The sequence below is a fragment of the Miscanthus floridulus genome, chromosome 6 (genome assembly GCF_019320115.1).
Source record: "Miscanthus floridulus cultivar M001 chromosome 6, ASM1932011v1, whole genome shotgun sequence".
NCBI classification, from domain to species: Eukaryota; Viridiplantae; Streptophyta; class Magnoliopsida; order Poales; family Poaceae; genus Miscanthus; species Miscanthus floridulus.
Genome location: NC_089585.1, coordinates 137,082,450 through 137,105,857, shown reverse-complemented (window position 1 = coordinate 137,105,857; position 23,408 = coordinate 137,082,450). Strand labels below are relative to the sequence as shown.

The 23,408-nt window shown below is 47.5% G+C and overlaps 1 protein-coding gene across 1 annotated transcript; it reads left to right on the top strand.

Annotated features, from left to right (window-relative positions):
• The first annotated feature begins 6,312 nt into the window (after window positions 1-6,312).
• Window positions 6,313-7,817, top strand: LOC136459806 (nuclear transcription factor Y subunit B-1-like). The gene has a single exon (XM_066459651.1). It carries the CDS (start codon window positions 6,469-6,471, stop codon window positions 7,027-7,029), a length of 561 nt encoding a protein of 186 aa, XP_066315748.1. The 5' UTR covers window positions 6,313-6,468; the 3' UTR covers window positions 7,030-7,817.
• Window positions 7,818-23,408: the final 15,591 nt, after the last annotated feature.

The following is a 23,408-nucleotide window of genomic DNA, read 5'->3' as shown; positions in this document are numbered from 1 at the left end:
CTATCTTGTTAGTATATTAATTCATTTGTTTTAAGCCAGACCGTGGAGGAGTCTGGTAGGACATCGAGTGCAGGTAGTATATGTTTGGTCTCTTCTTGGTGACCGTGGTATCTTAGGCAGAAAGCACAGGAGGAATCAGCAAACATTACTGGCTATTGTATTACATATATGGAAAACATTCCTAGCTAGCTAGCCTTTTGTCTCCAAAAGAACAAGATTATTCATTACTCCGTGGACTACATGTTAGCGCGCACAATGGAAAATGGATTCTTCCTTTGACAAAGGTCACTGTTTTTTTTGTCATGAGGGTCATGGATCCCATCAAGAATAAGAGCTACTTATGCTCTATAATCACAAATATAAGTCTATCTATCTAATTTTGTCCTATATAAATGAAACTCTTTTTAATTTTACCGTAAATCAATATCCAAAATTCTATACAAATTGGTAATACAAAATTGGCACTATTACTACTTAGTTGTTGTGGAAATTAGTGTTATAATAATGTATAATTCAAGGTAATATATCTTTGGCGATATCGCTTGTCGGAGCTAAAATATTTTTGACTTACAATAATACTAGATGGGTTTATATTGGTGATCATATAAAGCAGCTACTTTGGTGGAGGGTCAGGTCGAGTGGGTGAGCAAGGGCCAAGGAGTATATATATGTTCATTGTTTATGTTATGTCCTGACCTTCTCCCACTTGGATGATCTATTTGCACTTACAGGTACAGGGTACGGAGACAAAAGGACCAAAAAGCTAGTGAACCTTTGGTTTGAATAAATTTCTTCGGTTGCCTTCCTAACCCTCTCCGTATCTTGAAAAGGAGAGGAAATAGCTAGGGCTCTTAGTTTAATCTACGGCAGTAGTTCACATGAGTACATGTCCGTATCTGCATGTGGCTGCTTGCTAATTACTAGCTGCAGGCCAGGTCAGATCAACTACTCTGTTCTCTTCATGTACTCGGCTGGCATTCTTTTGCAGCCAGAGCTGCTGCTGCTGGCTGTCTCCTATCTCACACAATACTGTATACATAAGCTAGCTGCAGCCAGCCACAGCAGCAGCCGAACACTGAAAAGAGAAAAGGAGCACACGAAATTTGAAAAAAAAATGTTCCCTTTTAATTTCATACAAAAGATACCATTCTCGCTTTTTTAGGATTCAAAATGCTTTCAGGTTGACCAAAGTTTTACGAAAAAATACTAACATTTACGATACAAAATAAGTATCATCATTAGATTAATTATAGAATATATTTTCATAATAAACTGACTTGGAGACATAAATTTGAATAATATCCACTATAAATTTGGTCAAACTAGAACTACTTTGATGGACATATATACCATAGTTGTATTTTTTTGGACATAGGTAGCACGTAGTAAAAATTCTAAAAAAAGTCAAAATGGACCCAGAGAGAGTAGCTTTTTTTTTACAACAAACGATAATATATTAGCAGCAAGATGCTGAGAGTATAAGTACATCTTGCAGGAGTACAGAATTCAGTGCAGCCATCAGAGGGCACTGTTGTTGTTGATGCATGTAAGAGCAGGTAGGCTCAGATAGCAAATGGAAATCAGAAAAGGCCTGTCTAGCTAGGCTATCGGCAGTGGTGTTTTGCCTTCTGTTGATCTTGAAGATCCTTGCCTGTTGATGCAGTGTGCTGTCATGAAAGATTTGGGTGAAGCACTTCATTCTCCAATCTGGAGGGTGTGTGAGATCAGGTTGATTGAGGAATTCCACCAGCTACTGACAATCTGAGAGGAAGGTCGTGTTGGTGAAGCTGAGGCTTTGGTTGATCAGTGCAGCAACAGCTAAGGCAGCAGCCTCAGCCATGAGCACCGAGTGGGCACCTGACATGCGTGCTTTGATATAAATGGTTTGCACCGGTTGTACCTGCGTATTGACAAAGAAAATTCCCAAACCAGCCATTCTTGTTGTCAGCTGTAAATGGTCCGGAGGTATGGATGAATCAACATAACATCGGACGCCTGGGATTGACGCCGGCATGTGGAGGATAAACCTGTTCATCTGAGGGTTGCGTCGGTTTGCAAGGGTGTCACCATGTGGGTTCCTGGTAGAGGAAGAAGACATAATCATACCCTGTTATGCTGCGGGGGGGTTCTGATGTTGCGTCCCTGTGCCTCTGGTCCGGCAGTGGAAGCAGAATGGTTGAGTCTACATTTGTGTGCTGGTTGTTGATGTGCGCCGTGACTGCGTGGTGAACTTGCCATGGAGTCCAAGTTTTCCTTTGAAAGCGGGTGTCATTCCTCGCCTTCCACAGATACCACATGGTAATTAGAAATTTTCGAAAGACAGCTTCTGTGGTGGAGGCTGGAATTAAAGCTGGTAGTATGAACTGGACACCATCACTGTCGTGAGGAAGATTTGTGACTGGGTCAATAAGACAAAGACAAGGGATGGGGAAGAAATAATGATATATATCTACTCGATGCCATTGGTTCATGCACCTAAACAGAAGCCTTCAAATCGAAGTGATACCTCATATGTTCTACATCGGATATGACGGTTATTGATCTTTTAACCTCCGTGATGTTAATTGTACATCACGGTAACATTGTTTATTTGTGAATGATCCCTGTTCCCGGAGGCACGGTAAATAAATGTCACAATCTCTAATTTCACACTCAACGCTTAGTGAAGGACTGATGAAGACTCTTATAATTAAAACTATAAAACACACTACAATTTGGGTACATGTGTATATGATTCTTTATTAAGGAGGCGGCGTTAGTATATATACTATACTATACTATATATATATATGCACCCATCTGGAGGAAAGATTAATACTAGAGACAAAATCGATGTGTCCCCTTATGGCTGTAGTTGAAGGAACCCAGGAAGCAAGCAAAGTGCCCAGTTCCTCAGCCCTTGGAGCTCAAAAAAGGAATATACTACCACAACAGGTCAAGCACACGCATACAATAACATATACTACTATATGCATACAAGTACACTGTTACTCAATACCATCAGGCAAGACTTGGCAGGGATACTAGCTACTACTCCGTAGTTTGCACCCACTGATTATTTTGTGGTTTGCGCTATGGACAAGATCGGCTACTTGTTTATTAATTGGTTACTCGATCCATTAGCTATATAGGGGTAGCTTGTAACATATTTTTATTAATTGGTTACTGTTAAGACATATAGAGCGTGTTTGGTTTGGACACAGTAGGTAAACTCTGCCTAGCTATATATCACTGCGTGCTAGCTTTCCTATTTTGAGCGTCTGGGATGGAGATCTATGCCGCCTTGTTGAGAGGGCGTGAGCGGAGCGTGATCCAAACATGTCCAGCAAATTCAGTCGATCAGTCAGTATACACATGTATGTCCATATATATGTGGATGTCGTCGTAGGTCGGTCCCGGCCTGTGTCTGTCCCTGTGTGCATGGACTTGTGGTGGCCGAGTACTGATGGTACTGTTACTGACGAAGGTGTGCATCGGGACCAGGACGAGGAGGCGCGGCCGGATTGGAATTGATCAGGCCAGCAGGGAGGAAAAGGAGGCACGTCGTCGTCACTCATCAGGCCAGCAGCGTACGATACGTCGTCGACTCGTCGTCGTCGCCCTGGCCAGTGTGCACGCGGCCTGTGCCCCTGCGGGCTGCGGCGAGCGAGCAGCAAGCAGCAGTATCCAGCAGCGGGGAGCCGGGGACCGGGGAGAGGGGGGGCCGGCCGGCCGATGGAGCGCGGTGGTTCTGGTTCCTCCCCCGCGGCCCCCGCGCGCATCGATTAATCACGTGCGCATGTGGACGCGCTCCCCCCGAGGCGCGCTGTACGGCGATCCACGCTTTAAAATTACGCTACACGGGGCCGGCCATGATCGCCCTCTCGCTCTCCGCTCTCGGATCGACCTCAGCTATAGCTAGCTGACCGATCGAGCTTGCCATGCCAGATGCAGTGCATTGCAGTTGCAGAGGAGGACTCGGACTCGGACGCTGCAATGCAAATCCGTCGTCGTCCGTCGAGGCCAGGCCAGGCCGCTACCACCAACAAGGCAACAACAACCAACCCAGCCGGGACGGGACGCAGCAGAGGTTGGTAGACCCATAGCCGCCGGTAGCAGGTAGCTAGAGGCCGGGAAAGAGCGGCAGGGATGAAGGCCAGCAGAGAGGCTAGCTAGCTAGCTAGCTATTGGCGTAGAGATAGTAGACAGGGACCAAAGAAAGAAATGCAAGGGAGGTCGATCGATCGATCGAGATCATGAGTGTGTTGGTTTCGTCATAAACGATCATGGATTATTTACTGCTGACTGATTTAGTATAAAAGAAAAATATTATTTTAATTTATAATCTACGATCGAACAGGCCGCCATGCACATGCCTAGCTGGCCGGCCGGGGTTCATTTGATTACCTACTAGTACTCCGTAGTAGTATAGAGCGAGGAGCCGAGGACTACTAGTGTCAGTGCGGCCACGAGTAAGATTAATACACATGCAGATGCAGGCATGCAGCCCGGCCGGCCGGCACGACACCCGGCAGGCACATTCAGGAAGAGAGGCAGGCGCGCGCCCGCCCGCCAGTGCGCCGGCGAATGGCGAGCGCCCGGAGACCTTTCAACGACGACCGTAGGGACGATCCGCCCAGGCTGCGTGCAGCAGGCATTTTTTTACTCGCACCGACGACGAGGACGAACGACCAAGCAGTGCACACAGCGCATACGATACGAGACGCGAGACGCGAGAGGCTCCGCGCTATGGCAACAGCAGCGTACTGTGTAGTTACATGCCAATATGCCATATTGCCATGCACTACTATTGTAGCTACAACCGGCGGCCTCCCGTGTGCGCCATGCATGCGGTCACACGCAAACGCAACACACACCATCAGCGCGTGCGGCAGGCGAGAGAGAGAGAGAGAGCGAGAGCGAGGGCTGCCACTACTACTAGTCCACTCCTATATTTGGCCATGCAGCCCGAGCCCGTCAGCCCGGCCCAAGGCCCGTTTTTTTGGCCCGGCCCAAGCTGCCCCGACACGGAGGCTAGCGGGCCCAGGCTGGCTCGGCCCGGAGGAGCAGGCCGTGCCTGGGCCTTACCCCAGGCACGTGGGCCAGCACGGCCCGGCCTGCTACAGAGCCGGCTGCCCGGGCCGGCCCGCTAGCGGCCCGGGCAGCCGGCTTGCTAGCCTCCCCACGCCTCCCCTCCTCCCCACGGCCGAACCCTATCACCTCCTCCTCGCCTCCCCACACGGCCGCCTCGTCCTCGCCTCCCCACGCGGCCGTCGCCCAGCCTCGGCGGCCACCTCCTCCTCGCCTCCCCACGCGGGCGCGGTGCACGCGCCGCCCTCCTCAACCAAGGCCCCCGCGCGGTGGCCGGCCTCGAGCCCCCGTCCCCGAACCCTAAATCCTCACCTCGCAGCTCGCGCTTCCCTCTCCCCTCTTCCCCGGCGCAGGGCGGCTCTCCCTCTCCCTCACCCCGAACCCTAGAGCCGGCGTCGCGGACGTCCGCCCCCTCCCCTTCCCTCACGCCCATGGCGGCTCTCCCTCTCCCTCACCCCAAACCCTAGAGCTGGCGCCGCGGACGCCCCTCCCCTTCCCTCGCGTCGGGCGAGGCGAGCGAAAGCGGACGCGGGACCAGGAGTCCAGGATGCCTCCTCCCTCTCCTCGGCGTCCTCGGCTTCTCGCCGGCGGCCACTGCCATCTCCGGCTTCGCGCTGCCTCCTTCCTCGATCCCGCCACCACCAGATCTGGCCACGCTAGGTCTTCTCCACCGTGGATCCAGCTCTCCACCCTTGCCTCGACGCTGGCGCGGCGCCTCCTCCCTGTCCCTGCCTCCCTCCCTCCCTCCCTCTCACTCGGCGGCGCGCGGCTAGGAGCGCGCGGGCGGGCAGATCCGGCGGCCACCTCCTCCCCCAAGGCCACCTCCTCGCCTCCCCACCCGGCCGCGGCGCACGCTTCGGCCTCGAGCACGCCGGCAACCGCCCTCCTCCCCCAAGGCCCCCGCCGCTCCTCCACGACCCTGCCTGCTCTCGGCGACTCAGTGGGTCTCGGGGCTGGCACGGCCTGTGAAAATGGCCGTGCTTCTCGGGCCGGCCCGGCACGAAAATCAACCCATAGGGCCATGCCTCCCGTGGCCCTGTGAGGCACGGCCCCGGAGGCATGGGCCCGTGCCAGCCCGTTGGCTATCAGGCCGTGCTGGCACAAGCCCGTGCCAGCCCGTGCCAGCCCGGCCCGTTAGCCATCTATATTCACTCCCCAAGCGCGTACGTCTCTCTCTCGGCTCGCACCAATAAACACAAGGGAGAGAGCCTAGCTCATGTAAGACGCCACGCCACATAGAGAGAGACCCTGACCCGACCCATGGATCGTCAGCGACAGAGCACAGACCGACCGGCGTGACATACAGTCACACCAGCCAACAACTAACACACACGAGGAGAGCTAGCGAGGGCGGCCGGGGACGGAGGAGACGGCAAGGCAGCAAACGACGACGTCGGCATGGCCGACCACCACCACGGGCAGCCGCCGGACGGGGACGGGCGGCGGGCGGGCCTGGTGGGCGGCGCCGGAGGAGGGGGTGACCTGGAGATCAAGGAGCAGGACCGGCTGCTGCCCATCGCCAACGTCGGCCGCATCATGAAGCAGATCCTGCCGCCCAACGCCAAGATCTCCAAGGAGGCCAAGGAGACGATGCAGGAGTGCGTCTCCGAGTTCATCAGCTTCGTCACCGGCGAGGCCTCCGACAAGTGCCACAAGGAGAAGCGCAAGACCGTCAACGGCGACGACGTCTGCTGGGCCTTCGACGCCCTCGGCTTCGACGACTACGTCGACCCCATGCGCAGGTACCTCGACAAGTACCGCGTGCTCGAGGGAGACCGCGCCGCCGCAGCCGCATCCTCCCGCGGTGGCGGAGGACCCGGCGGACCAGGCGGAGGGCCCCCCGACCACCACCCTGCTTCCACCTCGTCCGCCGCCGGTCCCAGCGCCGCAGCCGGTCATTTCATGTTCGGCGCCGCCATGGACCGCCCCGACAACAACACCTCCTCCAGGCCCTTTTAATCCATCCATCTTCAGTCCTTCACCTGCTTGTTATTCATCAGAGCAACAACAAAAGCTAGGAGCTTCGCTTATTAATTTCTACTACGTACTACTCATTTTGGAGAGGTGAGTCGTCTTCGTATCCAATCCAAATTCCAAGCTATATAATCTATCTATCTCTACCTATCTATCCACAGTTCCACACACATATATAGCTTATTGCCTTATTCCTTATTAGTGCTAGTAGTGGCAACAGTAGCTATGAGTATGTACCCAGTAGTAGCTAGAGGAGAAGAGGACTAGATCGAGTTTTTGCTATTCATCTCTGGGCTATGTATCGGTGAAGTAGGAATTGGGGTTGAAGTAGGAATTGGGGTTGGGATGATGGATGATATGGTTACCGATGATGAGGTACCATAGATTGATCACCGGAACACCGTCGGACGAAGAGAGTACTACTAGGATGGATGAAGACGAAGACACTACCGCCTACCGAGGATCGATGTAACTCCGAGTGCCCATCATCTATGAATTGATTCGATTTTGATTTGTTCACGATCGACAAATTGTCAATTTGTGAAGCTAGTATATGCAGCTCGATCGATCTGCACAAATGAAACGTACGTAGTTGTTCAATTTCAGTATTTTTGTAGCAGGTAAGAATATTATTCTAGATTCAGAGTGAAATTATTGTTGATGCTCATCTTGCTGCTTAGTATTGGCTCCTATTATTTCTTTCTTATAGAGTTCATCAATGATTGGCTTGATTAGGCAAGATGTCCAGTATTCTTTTAGCTAGGTAGCTAGAGGATGATGCTAGCGCTCATGCAAATCCAAGATTCCCACCAGAGAGTCTTGTGACAAATTAAACTAACTAGAGAGCAATGCAGCGCTGCCGCTGGTTCATGCAAAACAAACATTATCCAACGAAAAACACTCTGAAAACAATGGTTGATTCCTACTTGCTATGCATACAAGATCCATGCATGATGTTAATTATTTTGCTTTGCTGCGACTGTGGTATATTACTCATCGTGTTGTTAGTGACAATTTCTACTAGTAGAAGTGTGTAGAACGACACATGCTTGTATGAAAGTTTTTTTTTCAGTGTTTGCATAATCTATGATCAGTACTTTAGTATTGTTTGAATGAGAAGCTGAGTCTAGCATTTGTGTGCATCTCGGTTTTTTGTAGGTTTTAATTTCATTCTTATCCTTGTGTGTTGTAGAAAAAAAATATCAGAAAGCTGAGTATATATCTGTGCTTAGCATGCATGTGGTAGTCATATTCATATCATCCAGTCTTGTATTAAATGTTCATAGGACACAGAAATTGATGTTTGTTTAACCACTGACATCTTAAATGGCATGCATGCTCCATGACGTCGTTCCAGGCTCCATGGTCCACCAGAGAGAGTGACGGACTCTGCTGCCTTCCAATAATTCGGGTTCAGGCATCATCACACATGCATATACTGCACTATATAGAGTACATGGAACAGCTATCTATACGTCCTTGTTTGTGTATGTGGTTGTGGCCTTGTGGGGCAGACATACATACTAATACTAGCATATCATAACATACTCCATATGCATGGGGTGCATGGTGCCCACACACCTGCAAACCAAAATATAAGTGACAGATAGATGAGCTCTCGGACTTTGGCTATATTAAACCATAGGAAGTGTCTTATTTTCTATATATATGTCACAACAGAAAGTAAGTCAATATAAGGATGCATGGTGGACAAACTCCCTACTTTTGAGTATCCATCACAGTATATCTTTGTAACCACTACTGAATCGGTTTTGGCCATAGTTCACTGTCAACAACGAAAAGCTTAACTTCTTCTATAGTTAACTACTATGCTCTCTTTTTTTCTTTCATTATCTAAAAAGTGCTCCTTTTTTGCTGGTTTCATTTGGTATTATTTGATCTAGATAATCATGTCTTTTTTTTAAAAAAACTAACAATGGAACTATCAAGCTGGATGCACCCTTTTAAAGGCCTTGTATATTTTTGGCACCTCGCAAAATAAGCAAAGCAATGCAAAAATGCTTTTGTTGGAATTTATTGGCCATATGATTAATGCATGGCATTTAAGGCCTATATCCGTCACTACTACACCGATGATTTTTACATCGTGTGCCATCTTTTTAAGGGCAGATCATATATTAAATCGTCTCTAGAAATGTTTTGTTGCACTATAGCTTCCAAACTGTCCCTAAAAACGATTTCCTATTAGTGCTTGCTCGGCTGCTTTTGTGGGGGCATGAACATTTTTCCTTTATGTTTAATATATTGTAAGATTATAAGAAATGCGTATATTTGTTGACGGATGGGGTACTAGCTAGTTATATATGTAAGAGGATAATGCTACAATTTGTACAAAAAATAGTTGGTGAGTGTGCACTTAAAGATACATCGTTGTTGCCTCGATCTCTAAATACACAATTGTAAGCTTTTATGTTGAAAAATGATAGTGGCCCTTATGATTTTTTAATTTATTTGGATAAATATGCAAGTTATATAATATGCAACATGGAAGATACATAGATAACTGTGTTACTAGTATTTCAATTTGTCACTAAAATATATAGTGTACTTTTTTATTTGGTGTGGGGAAGGCAAAAAGCTATGTGCTGCTACATGGTGATTTCATTGATGATTTGTATGTTCTAAGACGAGCTTTGCAGGTTTCATATCACTAGCCTACTTCTATTCGCTACAATATGATTTCTCTAGCCATCCAAAAGTTTTATTTAGCTAGCAAACTGTTGTGAAAATAATAAATGATTGTTTTGTATAGGGGGACTTGGAATTTATTTGGGCAAATCATTTGAGAGCAAACATCTTCCCTGCATCATTGCTAGTTGCTAGGTGGACCTTTTGATTGCTAGCACGATGATCAGGATTCAGGAATAGTAGTCTAATATACTTTAGTTGTTGTGCTCTTAAATGAATCACAGTAGGCCAACATTGGGTTGTTGCATATAATTGGTGCTGATGAACTTGTCAAGCCAACTAGAGGGTATTCTTTCCCTAATCAATCTAAGGCATATGAAATTTAGAAAACAAAGAAATTGCAAAAAAAAATGATCAATGATTAATCCAATTGTGTAAGTATTTAGCTTTGAAGATTGCACCAATAGATCCAGATTCAAAGGAATTTTAAGATGATTTGAGTTTGCCAATATATTAGAAGACAAATTTACATCAAAATCTACCTTAGAGGACTCTCTGAAAAACATCCTATTAACAATTTATTAGAAGATAAATTTACGTCAAAATCTACCTTAAAAGACTCTCTGGAAAACATCAAACTACTTCCACCCCTCGAGCTCTCCTTTTCATAATTCTTTTCTTTTCTCGAACTACGCCAGAGAGTTGTGCATGATTTCATTAAGATAGGAGAAACACTAAAAAACAATACAAAGGCGAGGCAAAAGAGATCCACCCAAACTCACACCCCAAACACCAAACAAAAACTAAAAAACAACAACAGAAGAATGTAGACATACAACCCCAACTAAGGGTCTGGAAAAGACCAACAAGACATCCTGAGTCTAGGACTCAAGGGGAAGTGACCTAGAGAGAAGGTCCTGAAGCTTGGAAGCTCCAACCTTTTCATAATTCTTGTGACACATAAATTGATACATACATTGTTTCCGACTATGAATATTTTTGCTCCCAAGCAAATGACAGAATCAGGGAATCACCTAGACAAAACATCATGCGTGTAAGCTATACTACAGTGAAAAGTGGTTCATCTAAATTCTATCCATAGATCGATATATCTAAATACTAATCCATCTATATATGCATTCATCCATTCATATACATCATTTCATCCATCCATTCTAAAACTTCATTCATCAACCAACTAGTTCATCTATTAGTGCATACATCCATTCATTCATGAAGGAGGAGGGGGAAAAGTTAAACTCACCTTGAGAAGGAGGAGAGAGACCAGATTGATAAAGAGGGTGGTGGTGGTGGTGGTCCCCTGTGCCTTGGGAGGTGGACGCTATAGAGAAGGAGAAGAGACATGCACACATGGAGAAGGATGTCACCAAGGAGGAGGCCCATGTGAAGGAGGTCGGTGTGGATGAGGCCGATGGCAAGGAGGATGTGAGCAACACATTGACTTAGTAGATCTGGCGCCATGGCGACGGAGAACTAGCCATGGGCGATGCTGGGTAAAATGGTCTTAGTTGTTTCTAAATGGGATGGGAAAGGGTGAATAAGATTCTCAAATATAGACATAGAGTAAAAAATGGCGACTAGGGACCAAAACCCGTCACATTTCGTCCAGAAAAGGTGATGGTCAACCTTGGCCCATCCATAATTTTGTTTTCAACAAGAACCCATCACTTTTGAAATGGATAAAATGTCACATATAGAGCTTGTTCTTCACACTCATCGTTATTATATATGTGACTATTGTTACGCCCGTCACTTTTTATGTGTACAGAGTAGAGCCTTGCTTTGGACCAAAACCTAAGGTTATAAAAGTGACATGTCTCATTTCCATATATACCACCAAAAGACTGATTAGTGATGCACCTTCGGAGGACCAACAAGGACAGGATGGGGCGATCCTATTTTCAATGGCGTTTGCAAGGAGGGATGGGCGTGGACTCCACAAGTGAATACTCGCCGAAGATGGGAGAAGAGCCCAACTCCGGCCTCAAAACAAGTGGATGGACCCCGTCCCTCCTTGACACCATCATTCCCTCTCTCCAAAGGCGGTTCTCTTAGGCGGGGTGGGTGAGGGCGGCGTGGGCATGAAGCATGCTCGAGTTTGACATGCTCCAACATGAGTTGAGGGAGGCACCACCGGCCCTGTGGTCGAGCTCCTTTGGCGCGGCATAGGTTGGGCGGCGACGGTTTGAGTGTAGCCTGCCCTAGCACGACATGAGGCGAGGAGAGTCGAGGGCAGTGTAGCTCAACGCGAGGAGAGGCTTGTCCGATGACATCGTGGCGCTGGTGTGGACTTCGTGAGGATGCATAGGGTCGAATGTGACGTCTGACAGGGCCACATAGGGGTGAGCGACATTAGGCACGGTGATTGGGCGAACTGTCCAGGCCACGCGAGAAGATAAGATTGGCCCAAGGAAAGAAAATCATAGATTTAGGATAAACCTAACCCGATATAGAGGTGGACGATTCTATCCCGAAAAACAAGAATGGAACCATTCATCATTACTTATCTCTAGATCAGGCACACGCTAATCAGTCATAATAAGGAATCTTACTATATCTGTGAAAAATGAAATTTATTGCAAGCAAATTAAAGTATTCAAGTTCCTCCCAATGGGGAGCTTCCTTGGGAACAGGTAGCACAGCAGGTAGGCAGCAGCAGCCGCATCAAAAGATGCACTACTCCCCCGCGCTCGTAATTGGCTACCTTTTAGCTCCTGCTGTCCTGCATCGCTGCTCCTGCTCACACCACCTCCTTTTGGCGTTTGGGTGTGGGGTTTCGCTTGGCTAGCTTGTCAAAAGCTGCGGATTAGTAGCCTTTTTATACGGAGATCAAGTGGCCTAGCTAATATAAGGACCAGTGGTTGCTAATTAACACTCTGCTCCCTTTGGCCCTTTGTGCGCTAGCTGTGCGTCCGGGAGAGAACAGTGCTCTCTTCCCTCAACTCAACGTTGATCCGGATGGATCCACGGCCACGTGCCGCGGCGCTGGACGCCATCATCGCCGCCATGCGAGGGCCGCACGGCTTGTCGGCAGATGTCGCGCGCCTAGGGCATCCACCAGTCAGCAGCACACCTTGCACTGCAAATTGCAAAAGAAGGGCGCCCCATTGGCTGCTCCCTGCACGGTCGTCACATAGGGCATCGCAACTAGCAGCGGCCAAAAGGTTTGTTATTCTTCCTTGCAGAACAGTAGTGCTTTCGGCTCTCGACGATTGCCATCGCATAATAAAGAAATCGGCGGCCGATTAGCATCTGCTTTCACGTATAGCTACGTACGGTGTTATTTCATCACATTGCACAAGCAGAACTCTATGGAGTCTGAAGATATATTATCATATCAATCAACCTAGGAATCAATCAGATATCATATGTGGAGATGTCTTAGTTTATAAGCATCGTATGTGACAACGTGCACGAAATCTTCTGAAATTTTTATCAAAGCCTCCACATACGATATCACAACATCTGAACAAGTTTCATGATTTTCGGACATCGTTTGCTTTTTATAGAATTTAAAAACACTTCGCACGCAAGTTCGCGGTCATGTTTCGTGAACAAGATATCCGAATTTTGGGTCCGTTCCTGGATGCGGCCTCACACTACACTCACTAACATGACTATCAATTTTTGAATCGTTAAATTCCATTATTCGTGCCACGTGCAGTTCAAATTTATATTTTTCAAAAAAAATCAAGTAAAAGAAATAAAGTAACTAAATATATAAAAAAGTCACAAAAAAATCCACAAATTCTAATTAGGAGTTCCTGGTACTTTAAAAGGGCTGCACAAAAAATTTGGAGGCCAAAAACAAAAAAATAAAAAACTTTACCGAGTGCCGGGGCATGGCACTCGGCAAAGGGGGTCTTTGCCGAGTGCTAAGAATAAGGCGTTCGGCAAAGAGAATTTTTTATTTTTTTTAGAAATTTCTTCTTTGCCGAGTGTCTTCACAGGGGCACTTGGCAAAGGCATTTCAAAAAAAATTGCCGACGGCCGGATCGGGGCACTCGGCAAAGTTGCCTCCTTTGCCGAGTGCCTCCCTGATCCGGTACTCGGCAAAGGGGCGGGTGGGGCACTTAATCGATTTCGGCCGGCCCGGCAGTCCAAGCAGACAGCCAGCCAGCCCCCGTGCCCACGCCGGCCCGCCCTCGCCCCTGCGCCGCGCGCCGCCATCCGCGCCCACGCCGGCCCGCCCCCGCCCCCGCGCCGTGCGCCGCCATCCGCGGCCACGCCGGCCCGCCCCCGCCCCCACGCCGCGCGCCGCCCTCCGCGACCACGCCGGCCCGGCCCCGCCCCCGAGCCACACGCCGCCCTCCCTACCCCGCGCCCGCCAGCCACCAGGCCACGCATCGGCGCCTGCCCCCACCCCTGCGTGTGGCCGAGCTTGGCCAGCTCGCCCACGCCGGCCCACCAACGCCGAGGAGCCGGCCGCGCCCCGTGGACCGGCCACGCCCCTTGGACCGCCCGTCCCGACGCCGCACGTGCCCGACCCTGTTCCCGACTCCGGTGACCCCGACCCCGACCCCGACGCCGCCCGCCCCTACCCTCGGCACCCGTCAGGTATGCCCTCTCTCTTGTTGTTGTCGTGGTAGTTATAGTTGTAGTAGTATTAGTTGTAGTAGTAGTGCTAGTGGTAGTAGTAGTAGTAGTAGAACTAGTGGTAGTAGTAGTAGAAGTAGTGGTAGTAGTAGTAGAAGTAGTGGTAGTAGTAGTAGAAGAACTAGTGGTAGTAGTAGTAGCAATAGTGGTAGTAGTAGTAGTAGCAATAGTGGAAGTAGTAGTAGAAGTAGTGGTACTACTTGGATATATTCTTCTGCACGGATTGATATCCAAACTACATGGCTTCTCTTGAGACATATGTGCTTGTCGGCCATCGTGTCGCTGTTTTTTGCAGGTTTTGGAAACCTCACCGTGCAGGGGAGGTTCTGCCGAATTTTTTTAAATGACAGTATTTTGTTCCATTTTTGTAGAGAAGAGCCCGTCGGAGCGGAGTCCGAGTTCCCGTCGCCGTGCCGGTCTGCCTACACCGCGTCGCCTTGCCACTGCACCGACCTGCCACGGCCCCGCTAGCCTGACTCCGCCGCCACCCTAGGTATAACCCCTCTTTCTGTATTATGGTCGTAGATCGCGTAACCTAGTTAGGTCTCTCCCATTCGAAAGAGATACGGTTGGAGGTATGCAGATCTTTGCATATCTATGACCGTATCTGTTTCAGATTGTTCACGTTTTTGGATAGCCCACGGATGCATAGATGGGTTAGTTTCCATGGTCTACTCCGATCCGAGACAGAGTTTCGGCGTCACCTCCCTGTTGTTCTCCGGATACGCACTCTTCTTTGGCAGGACGTGTATCTGGAGGACAGCGGGGAGGTGCTGCCGAAATTCTATCTCGGATAGGAGTAGAGCATGGAAACTAACCTCATCTATGCATCCGCGGGTGGGATTAGGACCTATCCTCACCTATTAGACAGTAGGAACACCATGTAGATGCAATTGATGGTTTCATTACTCGCTGATACATATGTTAGAGGATGGATGACCGTCAGTGGATGTACATGGGCTGGAGAAGTCAGAGTGATTACACCACGGAATGGATGAACAAGACTGATGCTTTCTTGAACAGTGCATTTGGCAAGGCTGCTAAAGGACATTGCCTAGTTTTGTGTCCCTACAGCAAATGTGGAAATAGGAGAAGGGTAAATAAGGTGGAAATGGGTAAACATCTTGTGAAGCATGGATTTACGCCGGACTACACCCGATGGGTCCACCATGGTGAAGCCCATCGTATTAGAGAGGAGGTGGTGAGACCACTGGTGGAGGCTTTTGATGCTGATGCCGGGGTAGCAGACATGTTAGATGACTTTCACCAAAGATAGTTCGATGAGGGACATGAGAAGGAGGAGATGGAGGCAGCCGCACAGGCGTTCTACGACATGATGGACTCGGCACAGAAACCCTTCATGATCGGTCAACGGTGTCTCAACTAGATGCCATTGGACGCTTAATGTGGTTGAAGTCCGAGTTAAACTTGAGTTGACCTGGCTTCGATAAGATGTTGGCCGTGATTGGCACCCTGCTTTTGGAGGGCCACATTCTGCCAAAGAGCATGTACGAGTCACAGAAACTCCTTTGTGCACTTAAGATGTCGTATGAGCAGATACATGCTTGTCCGAAGGGGTGCGTCCTACTTAGGAAAGAACACGAGCATGCAAAGTTCTATCCAAAGTGTAAATCCTCTAGGTACCTGGAGGTAGACTCTGATGATGGCCAGAAGAGGCAACTTATGATCCCTGTGAATATCCTATGGTACCTTCCGTTCCTACCGAGGATCCAACGGCTATACATGACCGAGAAATCCACGAAACAGATGACATGGCACAAAAATAACAAACAGTACAATCCTGACAAGATGGTACATCCATCCGATGGTGAAGCTTGGATCCGCTTTAATGACAAACATCATGACAAAGCAGATGAGGCTCGTAATGTACGTGTCGCGCTAGCAACAGATGGGTTCAATCCTTATGGAATGATGGCTGCCCCATACACATGTTGGCCCATCTTCGTTATCCCCCTTAATCTCCCTCCGGTGTCTCCTTTCAACGACATAACATATTTTTGTCGTTGATAATTCCTGGACACTCAGGGAGTAATATGGGAATGTTCATGGAGCCCATGTTTGATGAATTGGTCCATGCTTGGGACGAAGGGGTATGGACATATGATCGAGCTACAAAGACAACCTTCAAAATGCACGTTTGGTACGACTACTCCCTGCATGACTTCCTAGCGTATGGGATATTCTATGTCTGGTGTGTTCACAGGGAGTTCCCATGCCCAATATGCAAGGAAGGTGTGAGGTTCATTTGGTTGTAGAAGGGTGGCAAGTATTCGTCGTTCGACAGACATCGTCAATTCCTACCTCTTGACCATCCATTCAGACAAGACATCAAGAACTTTACAAAAGGTGTCAAAGTGACAAACCCTGCACCGTGGATGATGACTGGTGCCGAGGTTCATGCTCAGATAGATGCTCTCGTGCCCAATGAAGAAGGTGGTTTTGTGGGATATGGTGAGCAACATATGTAGACTCATATCTCGGGCATGACGAGGCTCTCCTATTTCGATGACCTTCTTCTGCCACATAATATTGATGTAATGCATACTGAAAAGAATGTCGCCGAGGCACTTTGGGCAACACTCATGGACACTAAAAAGTCTAAGGACAACCCTAAGGCTAGAGTGGACCTGGCAACGTTGTGCGATAGACCAAATCAAGAGATGCAGCCTCCTAGTCGTGGCAAGACCTGGAGAAGGCCTAAGGCCGATTTCGTCTTGAAAAGGGACCAAAGGAGGGAAGTACTTGAATAGATCAAGACACTAATGTTCCCTGATGGATATGCAGTGAATCTAAAGAGGGGAGTGAACTTAGGCACTCTGCGAGTCAACGGGATGAAGAGTCATGACTACCACATATGGATTGAGCGGCTTCTTTCGGCGATGGTTCGAGGCTATGTCCCAGAGCATGTTTGGCAAGTGCTGGTAGAGTTGAGCTACTTATTCCGCTAGCTTTGTGCCAAGGAGCTCTCTCGGACCGTCATTGATGACTTGGAAAAAGCGGCACCTGTGTTGCTCTGTAAGTTGAAGAAGATCTTTCCACCCGGCTACTTCTTACCGATGCAGCATTTGATTGTGCACCTCCCATATGAGGCACAGATGGGGGGGCCATGTAGAACTATTGGTGCTATCCAACCAAGAGATGTCTGAAGACTCTTTGCAAAAAATGTAGAAATAAAGCCAAAATTGAGGCTTCCATTGCAGATGCATACATTCTAGAGGAGGTATCGAATTTCACAGAGAAATACTATACTGAGAACCTTCCTAGCATTTATAATCCACCCCCTCGTTACAATGCTGGCGAAAATGAATCGAACCTTAGCCTTTTCCAAGGGCAACTCGGAAGCGCAAGTGCATCGACCACTAAGCAATTGAAAAATAAAGAGTGGCGCAGTATCATGCTATATGTGTTGACCAACCTTGTCGAGGTGCAACCGTTCATTGGGTAAGTTCTGAACGAACTTGTTTTATTTCACCGTATGTCCTTGTTTCTTCGTCCAACCCCTTGTTTCTCGTTGGTACAGGGAATTTCTTCATCAATTCTAGCATGGATCAAGGCAACCTACCCCGCAATAAAATGATACCCTTCTTTCAGGGGGAGCGGGACCAGAGAGCCCTGATTTCATTTGTTGGTTCAAACAGAAAGCCCAAACTGATGCGTCTATAAGTGATGAGCTGAGACAGGTTGCAAACGGCTGTGCCGTTAGGGTCAAGTCATTTACCGGTTATGACGTGAATGGATATCGTTTTCACACAGCAAGCTACAAGCAGAGTCGGCTCAATCGAAAAACCATAAACAGCGGAGTTGTTACACCCAACACTGATGGACTTGACTATTATGAAAGAATTGAAGAAATCTACGAACTATCATTCTATGGTTCCAAACCTCTTACTCTTGTCATATTCAAATGCCACTGGTTTCATCCTGGTGTAACGAGACGGACCCCTAAGCTTGGGCTAGTCGAGATTCGATAGGATTCCGTCTATCCAGGAAAAGATGTCTATATTGTGGCTCAACAGGCTGTCCAGGTTTATTATACGTCATACACGTGCAAAGACGCCAAGCATCTTAAGGGTTGGTCTATTGTGCACAAGGTATCGCCACACGGTAAACTACCTGTCCCAAACGATGAAGATTACAACTTCAACCCAAACACATATGATGGAGAGTTCTATCAAGAAGAGGGGCTACAAGGGAGGTTTGACATAGACTTAACCGAAGAGATAGGAATGGAAGTAGACAATGAAAGGGATGATGAAGAGGACGCTGGAGACGAGGTGCGAAATCTGAAGGACATACAAATGCTTGAGCGATTACGTTTAGGCAATGACAATGAAGACAACATTCCTCCTTCGGATAGTGTTGATGAGTTGGACAATGTTGATAGTGATGACGAGACCTATGATCCAGCTAATCTGAATCATGAAGATTATTTCTAATACATGTAATACTATGTTTTTTGTAATTATGTTTTGTTCATTTTTTCATATATTTCTAATACATGTATTACTATGTTTTTTTGTAATTATGTTTTGTTCATTTTTGCACCTATTTCTAATTACGTCTTATTTTTCTTTTTTATTGCAGGTGATTGAACAAAGATGGCGGGCGACCGTCATAGGTCCGTGAACTCGATTTACCAAAGACCACGCCGGCTATAGGAGGAGGCGGAGGGATCGTACAGGAGGAGGAGGAGGAGGACCGCCAGTCGCAGGAGAGGGTCGTCTCCTCCCGCACCGCGTGAGGAGGACCGCCAGCCGTAGGAGGAGGTGGCACCCATGGACAAGTCGGACGAGGAGCTGGTTCGGCAAACAGAGAAGGAGGAGGAGGAGGAGGAGGAGGAGGAGGTGGTAGGCATGGGTTCCGCTTCCTCCAACTCCTCTTCGAGTGTCTACTTGCGAGGTCCCGCGAGCCTCCCACAAGTTCCGCTTCCTCACCAATGCCCAGTGATTCTCTCCGAAGGGCAAAAGTAAGTAACTTTATATGTTATCACTACTACTTCATATGATATGATGAAAAAACTAATAATTTTTCTTAATCACTTGTGCAGAAACTGGGTGGTTGTGTCAGGTGGTAGCGCATGGCTAGTCAACGGCATCCTGGGTCTTCTGTGCAGGCAACACTTCCCCGGTATTGTCACATACACATCGAAGATGGAGCCGACCTACTCGTTTGGCCACTACACCGTCGTCCCCGATGTGGAGTACCCCAACAAGGCGGCGCGGGTGAAGGCAGAGTTTTGGGTAAGTCTCCCTCGCACAACATTGCTTAATACGTCGTATTCATTGGACTTTTCTTGAAATAATTAATGGATACATCGCTTTTGTATGCAGACTTATTACAGATGCGAGTAGGGATTTGAGGCCAGGGCGGAGCAGGTGACTACCAAAGCCTGTAAAAAACTCATCACCGACATGCATCATGAGGTACGCATCTAGGCCATCGTAACCTACTACGGGTCGAAGCTTGGAGAGAGGAAAACCAAGAAAGACGCAAGAGAGATGCAGCTGACCCGGGAGCAGTATCTTGAGGTAAATGAAGAACATCAATATTGATTCGTTTTGAGATTAAGTTGGTTTAATTTGATCTTCTTATATGTCCAATACTTGATGACGTGTAGATGATTCCCTGGTGGTGCCAAGCGTATCCCGAGTGCTAGGCGATGATGGTGGAGCGGTGGTTCACGGAGGAGTACCTCAAGATGCACAGGGATGCCCGGGACCATCATTTGTAGATGCAAGGTCCAGCACACCATCAAGGCAGCCGCAGCCTCGCTGGATACAAACAAGCATGGGTACGTAAATTTATTTATCCATTGTGACGCTCAGTTCTGCCTGATTTGTAATCATCGTGCTGTCTTTCTCGCAGTTGGCGTCACATAGTGACCAGGCTTGCTCGGACTTTCAGGCATGGTGTATGGCCCACAAGGGCAAGGCGACGTTCGATGTCTCCTTCAACCTGGAGGACCCACCCGAGGCATACACGAACCCGAGCGTCCACTCCCGCATCAGTGAGTACACTGAGGTGGCGAGGTCGCTCCATGGGTCAGACCACGATCCAAGCACCCAGGACTTCGATGGAGAGGCCGTCATGAGGGCGGGGCAAGGCAAGAAGCATGGGCGGTTCTGGCTTGGCGACGGCGTCATCGACACGACCTCTACTCCCTCTCTCTCCCAGATCTGAGCACGGAGCACGAGCGAGAGCCCGGCCATTCACACACGGTCGATCGCTGCACAGCACCGGGTCGACGTACTCGAAGTTATTCCTGTTTTACTCGTCATACATTGATCTTTACACACCTTAATTAGTTTGCATTACTGAAACATTGGAGTAAAATATTACAGGCCTGGCCGGAACAAGAAATGAGGCAACGTCAGGAGCTGGCGGCCCAGCTGGACGCCGAGCGGACCGAGCGGCAGGCCCAGGCGTAGAGGCTGACAGACATTACAGAGTTTCTACAAGGGCTTGGGCAACGTGTGGGCTTCTCTCTGCCAGCTGAGCTGTTGATTCCACCTCCGCCTCCGCGTGCTGCAACTGTAGCTACTCCTGTGAGTATGAAAGTTTTTTACTTTCGCTTGTGCTTTGCTTGTATGGCCTCTACCTTTCTAGATTAGCTATCTAAATAATCTTGTCTCACATGCAATCTTTACTCCTTTGTGCAGTCTCCATCTGACGGTGGTTCGAATAATCCGCCTCATGCATCTCCGAATGATAGAGCTGAGCCTTCACCACAGTCGCAGTGGCCGAGATGAGTGCACGTTATATTTTTTTCATTTGTTGTTCACTTGGTGATGGACTTGTGATATACTTGTGATGCACTTGTGGCCTTTGATGGACTTGTGGATTTATTTGGATAGACTTGAGCACTTATTATTATATATGTGATATATATTGTGATGGATGTGATATGTGTAGATGGATGTGTGGATGGATGAGATATATATGTGATGGATGAGATATATATGTGATATATGTTTGTATAAATTTATTTATCATGATGGAATGTAAAAAAAATCAAAAATTATCGTTTCGGGTCACTTTGCCGAGTGTTGCACTCGGCAAAGGACCCAATTGCCGAGTACAATGGTCACATCACTCGGCAAAGCTGAAAAAATGGGCGATCGGAAAAACCGTTTTTCCAGCTTTACCGAGTGTCATGACCATGGCACTCGGCAAAGATTTTTTTTAAAAAAAATCAAACTTTGCCGAGTGCCAGACAGAGGGCACTCGGCAAAGATTTTTTTTAAAAAAATCAAACTTTGCCGAGTGCCAGCCAGAGGGCACTCGGCAAAGAATTTTTTTTTAAACTTTGCTGAGCGCCGGCCAGGGGGCACTCGACAAAGAAATTTTAAAAAAAAATGCAAACTTTGCCAAGTGCCAGCTAGAGGGCACTCGGCAAAGAATTTTTTTTAAAAAAAAAATTCAAACTTTGCCGAGCGCCGGCCAAGGGGCACTCGGCAAAGAATTTTTTTAAAAAATATATAAAAAATCTTTGCCGAGTGCCTGCAGGGTTAGCACTCGGCAAAGAGACCATCAACAGTGCCGGCGCCGTGACGGTCGTTTTTCTTTGCCGAGGGCCCGATAAAAGACACTCGGTAAAGAGGACTTTGCCGATAAATTTTTTGCCGTGGTTCTTTGCCGAGTGCTGCACTCAGTAAAGACTTTGTCGAGTGCAATTTAGCCTTTGCCGAGTGCCTCGGGCACTCGACAAAGAACCTGAATCCAATAGTGAGCGCAAAGAACCTGAATCCAGTAGTGAGTGGCGACACTCAACAACAGTGGTGGCAGCAGCGATGGCAAAGATCGATGTGAGGGATGAGCTATCCATCTTCAGGGGCAACGAGCAGTAAGATAAGATCGAAGTAACTAACGATGCATGCATGCGAGTATATTTTCTTGCCAGAACCAATGCTCTTGCTCTATCAGACTCCGATAACGAGAAGGTCGTTGTGTTTAAAACTTAAGGTTTTAAGCATGCATGCATCTCACGAAGTCGTCTCTCTCTCTCTCTCTCTTGTCCATGTTCCAAGACCTTGTAACTGTGATACCACATCTATTATTGTTAATATCTTCATGTTCTACGCACGTACAGTATTCTGTATACTTTATAGTATAGTATTGATGATAGAAGTGTGCCTTCCTGTTCCTGTCCTTGTGAATGAGTCTGTTCACATGTACGTATGTGTGTATTTTATCCTTCCGTCATCTGTCCAGTGTATTTTCTCTTCGCCCTCACGGATGATATTATTGTCTGATTAACCGGAATCGAGTTAAGGAGGCAATCTAGTTATGAACTTGTTAACGGGACAGGTATGTACGTTAACCATCAGCTTGCATGCACGGAGGGGGCGGAAGATACTATTACAAAATAATACATGTTATAAACCCTATAACAGGAAAATATAACTACTTGCGTCATTTTCCACACAAATTATGGCACAGCAAGACGGAAGGCCGACATTTCTCCCCAACGAGGCTAATAAAACGTAATGCCACACATTTTGTTTTTAGTTATCTAACCATTAATATGCATGGTATGGTGGACTCACCTTCCTGCCCTATCTCTAGCTATAACATTGTACATTCTTTTAGAGAACTAAGAAAGTCGGTGATGAACAAAGAAAAAAACAAACAAACAAAAAACTCTGCACGTCTCAATGCATCGATAAGGCTAATATGGCTTTGTATCCTAAGAGCCAAAGCTATATAGATTTGTTGCAAAGAAGATCACATACACATCTTGTCTCGTATATTGCAGTATTGGTAAAAAACGACATATATACATATTCTCATTGAAATATATAATGTGTATACGTCCCTCTCCACCTGGAAAATATAATTTGGATATATGGATGGTCGAAAGACCGATATTTTCTCAACAAGTTGTATATTTAACAATTACAGAGGCGAATAAAATATAGGGCCACATATTTTGTTTTTTATTTACCGAATCATTAACATGTGTGGTATGGTGTGGCAGACAACTCTAGTTGCCCTACCTCTTGATATACCATGGTACACTTTTTGAGAGAACCGAGAAAGTTCAAGGAACAAGCCAAAAAAGCCTTTGTGTGTCTCTA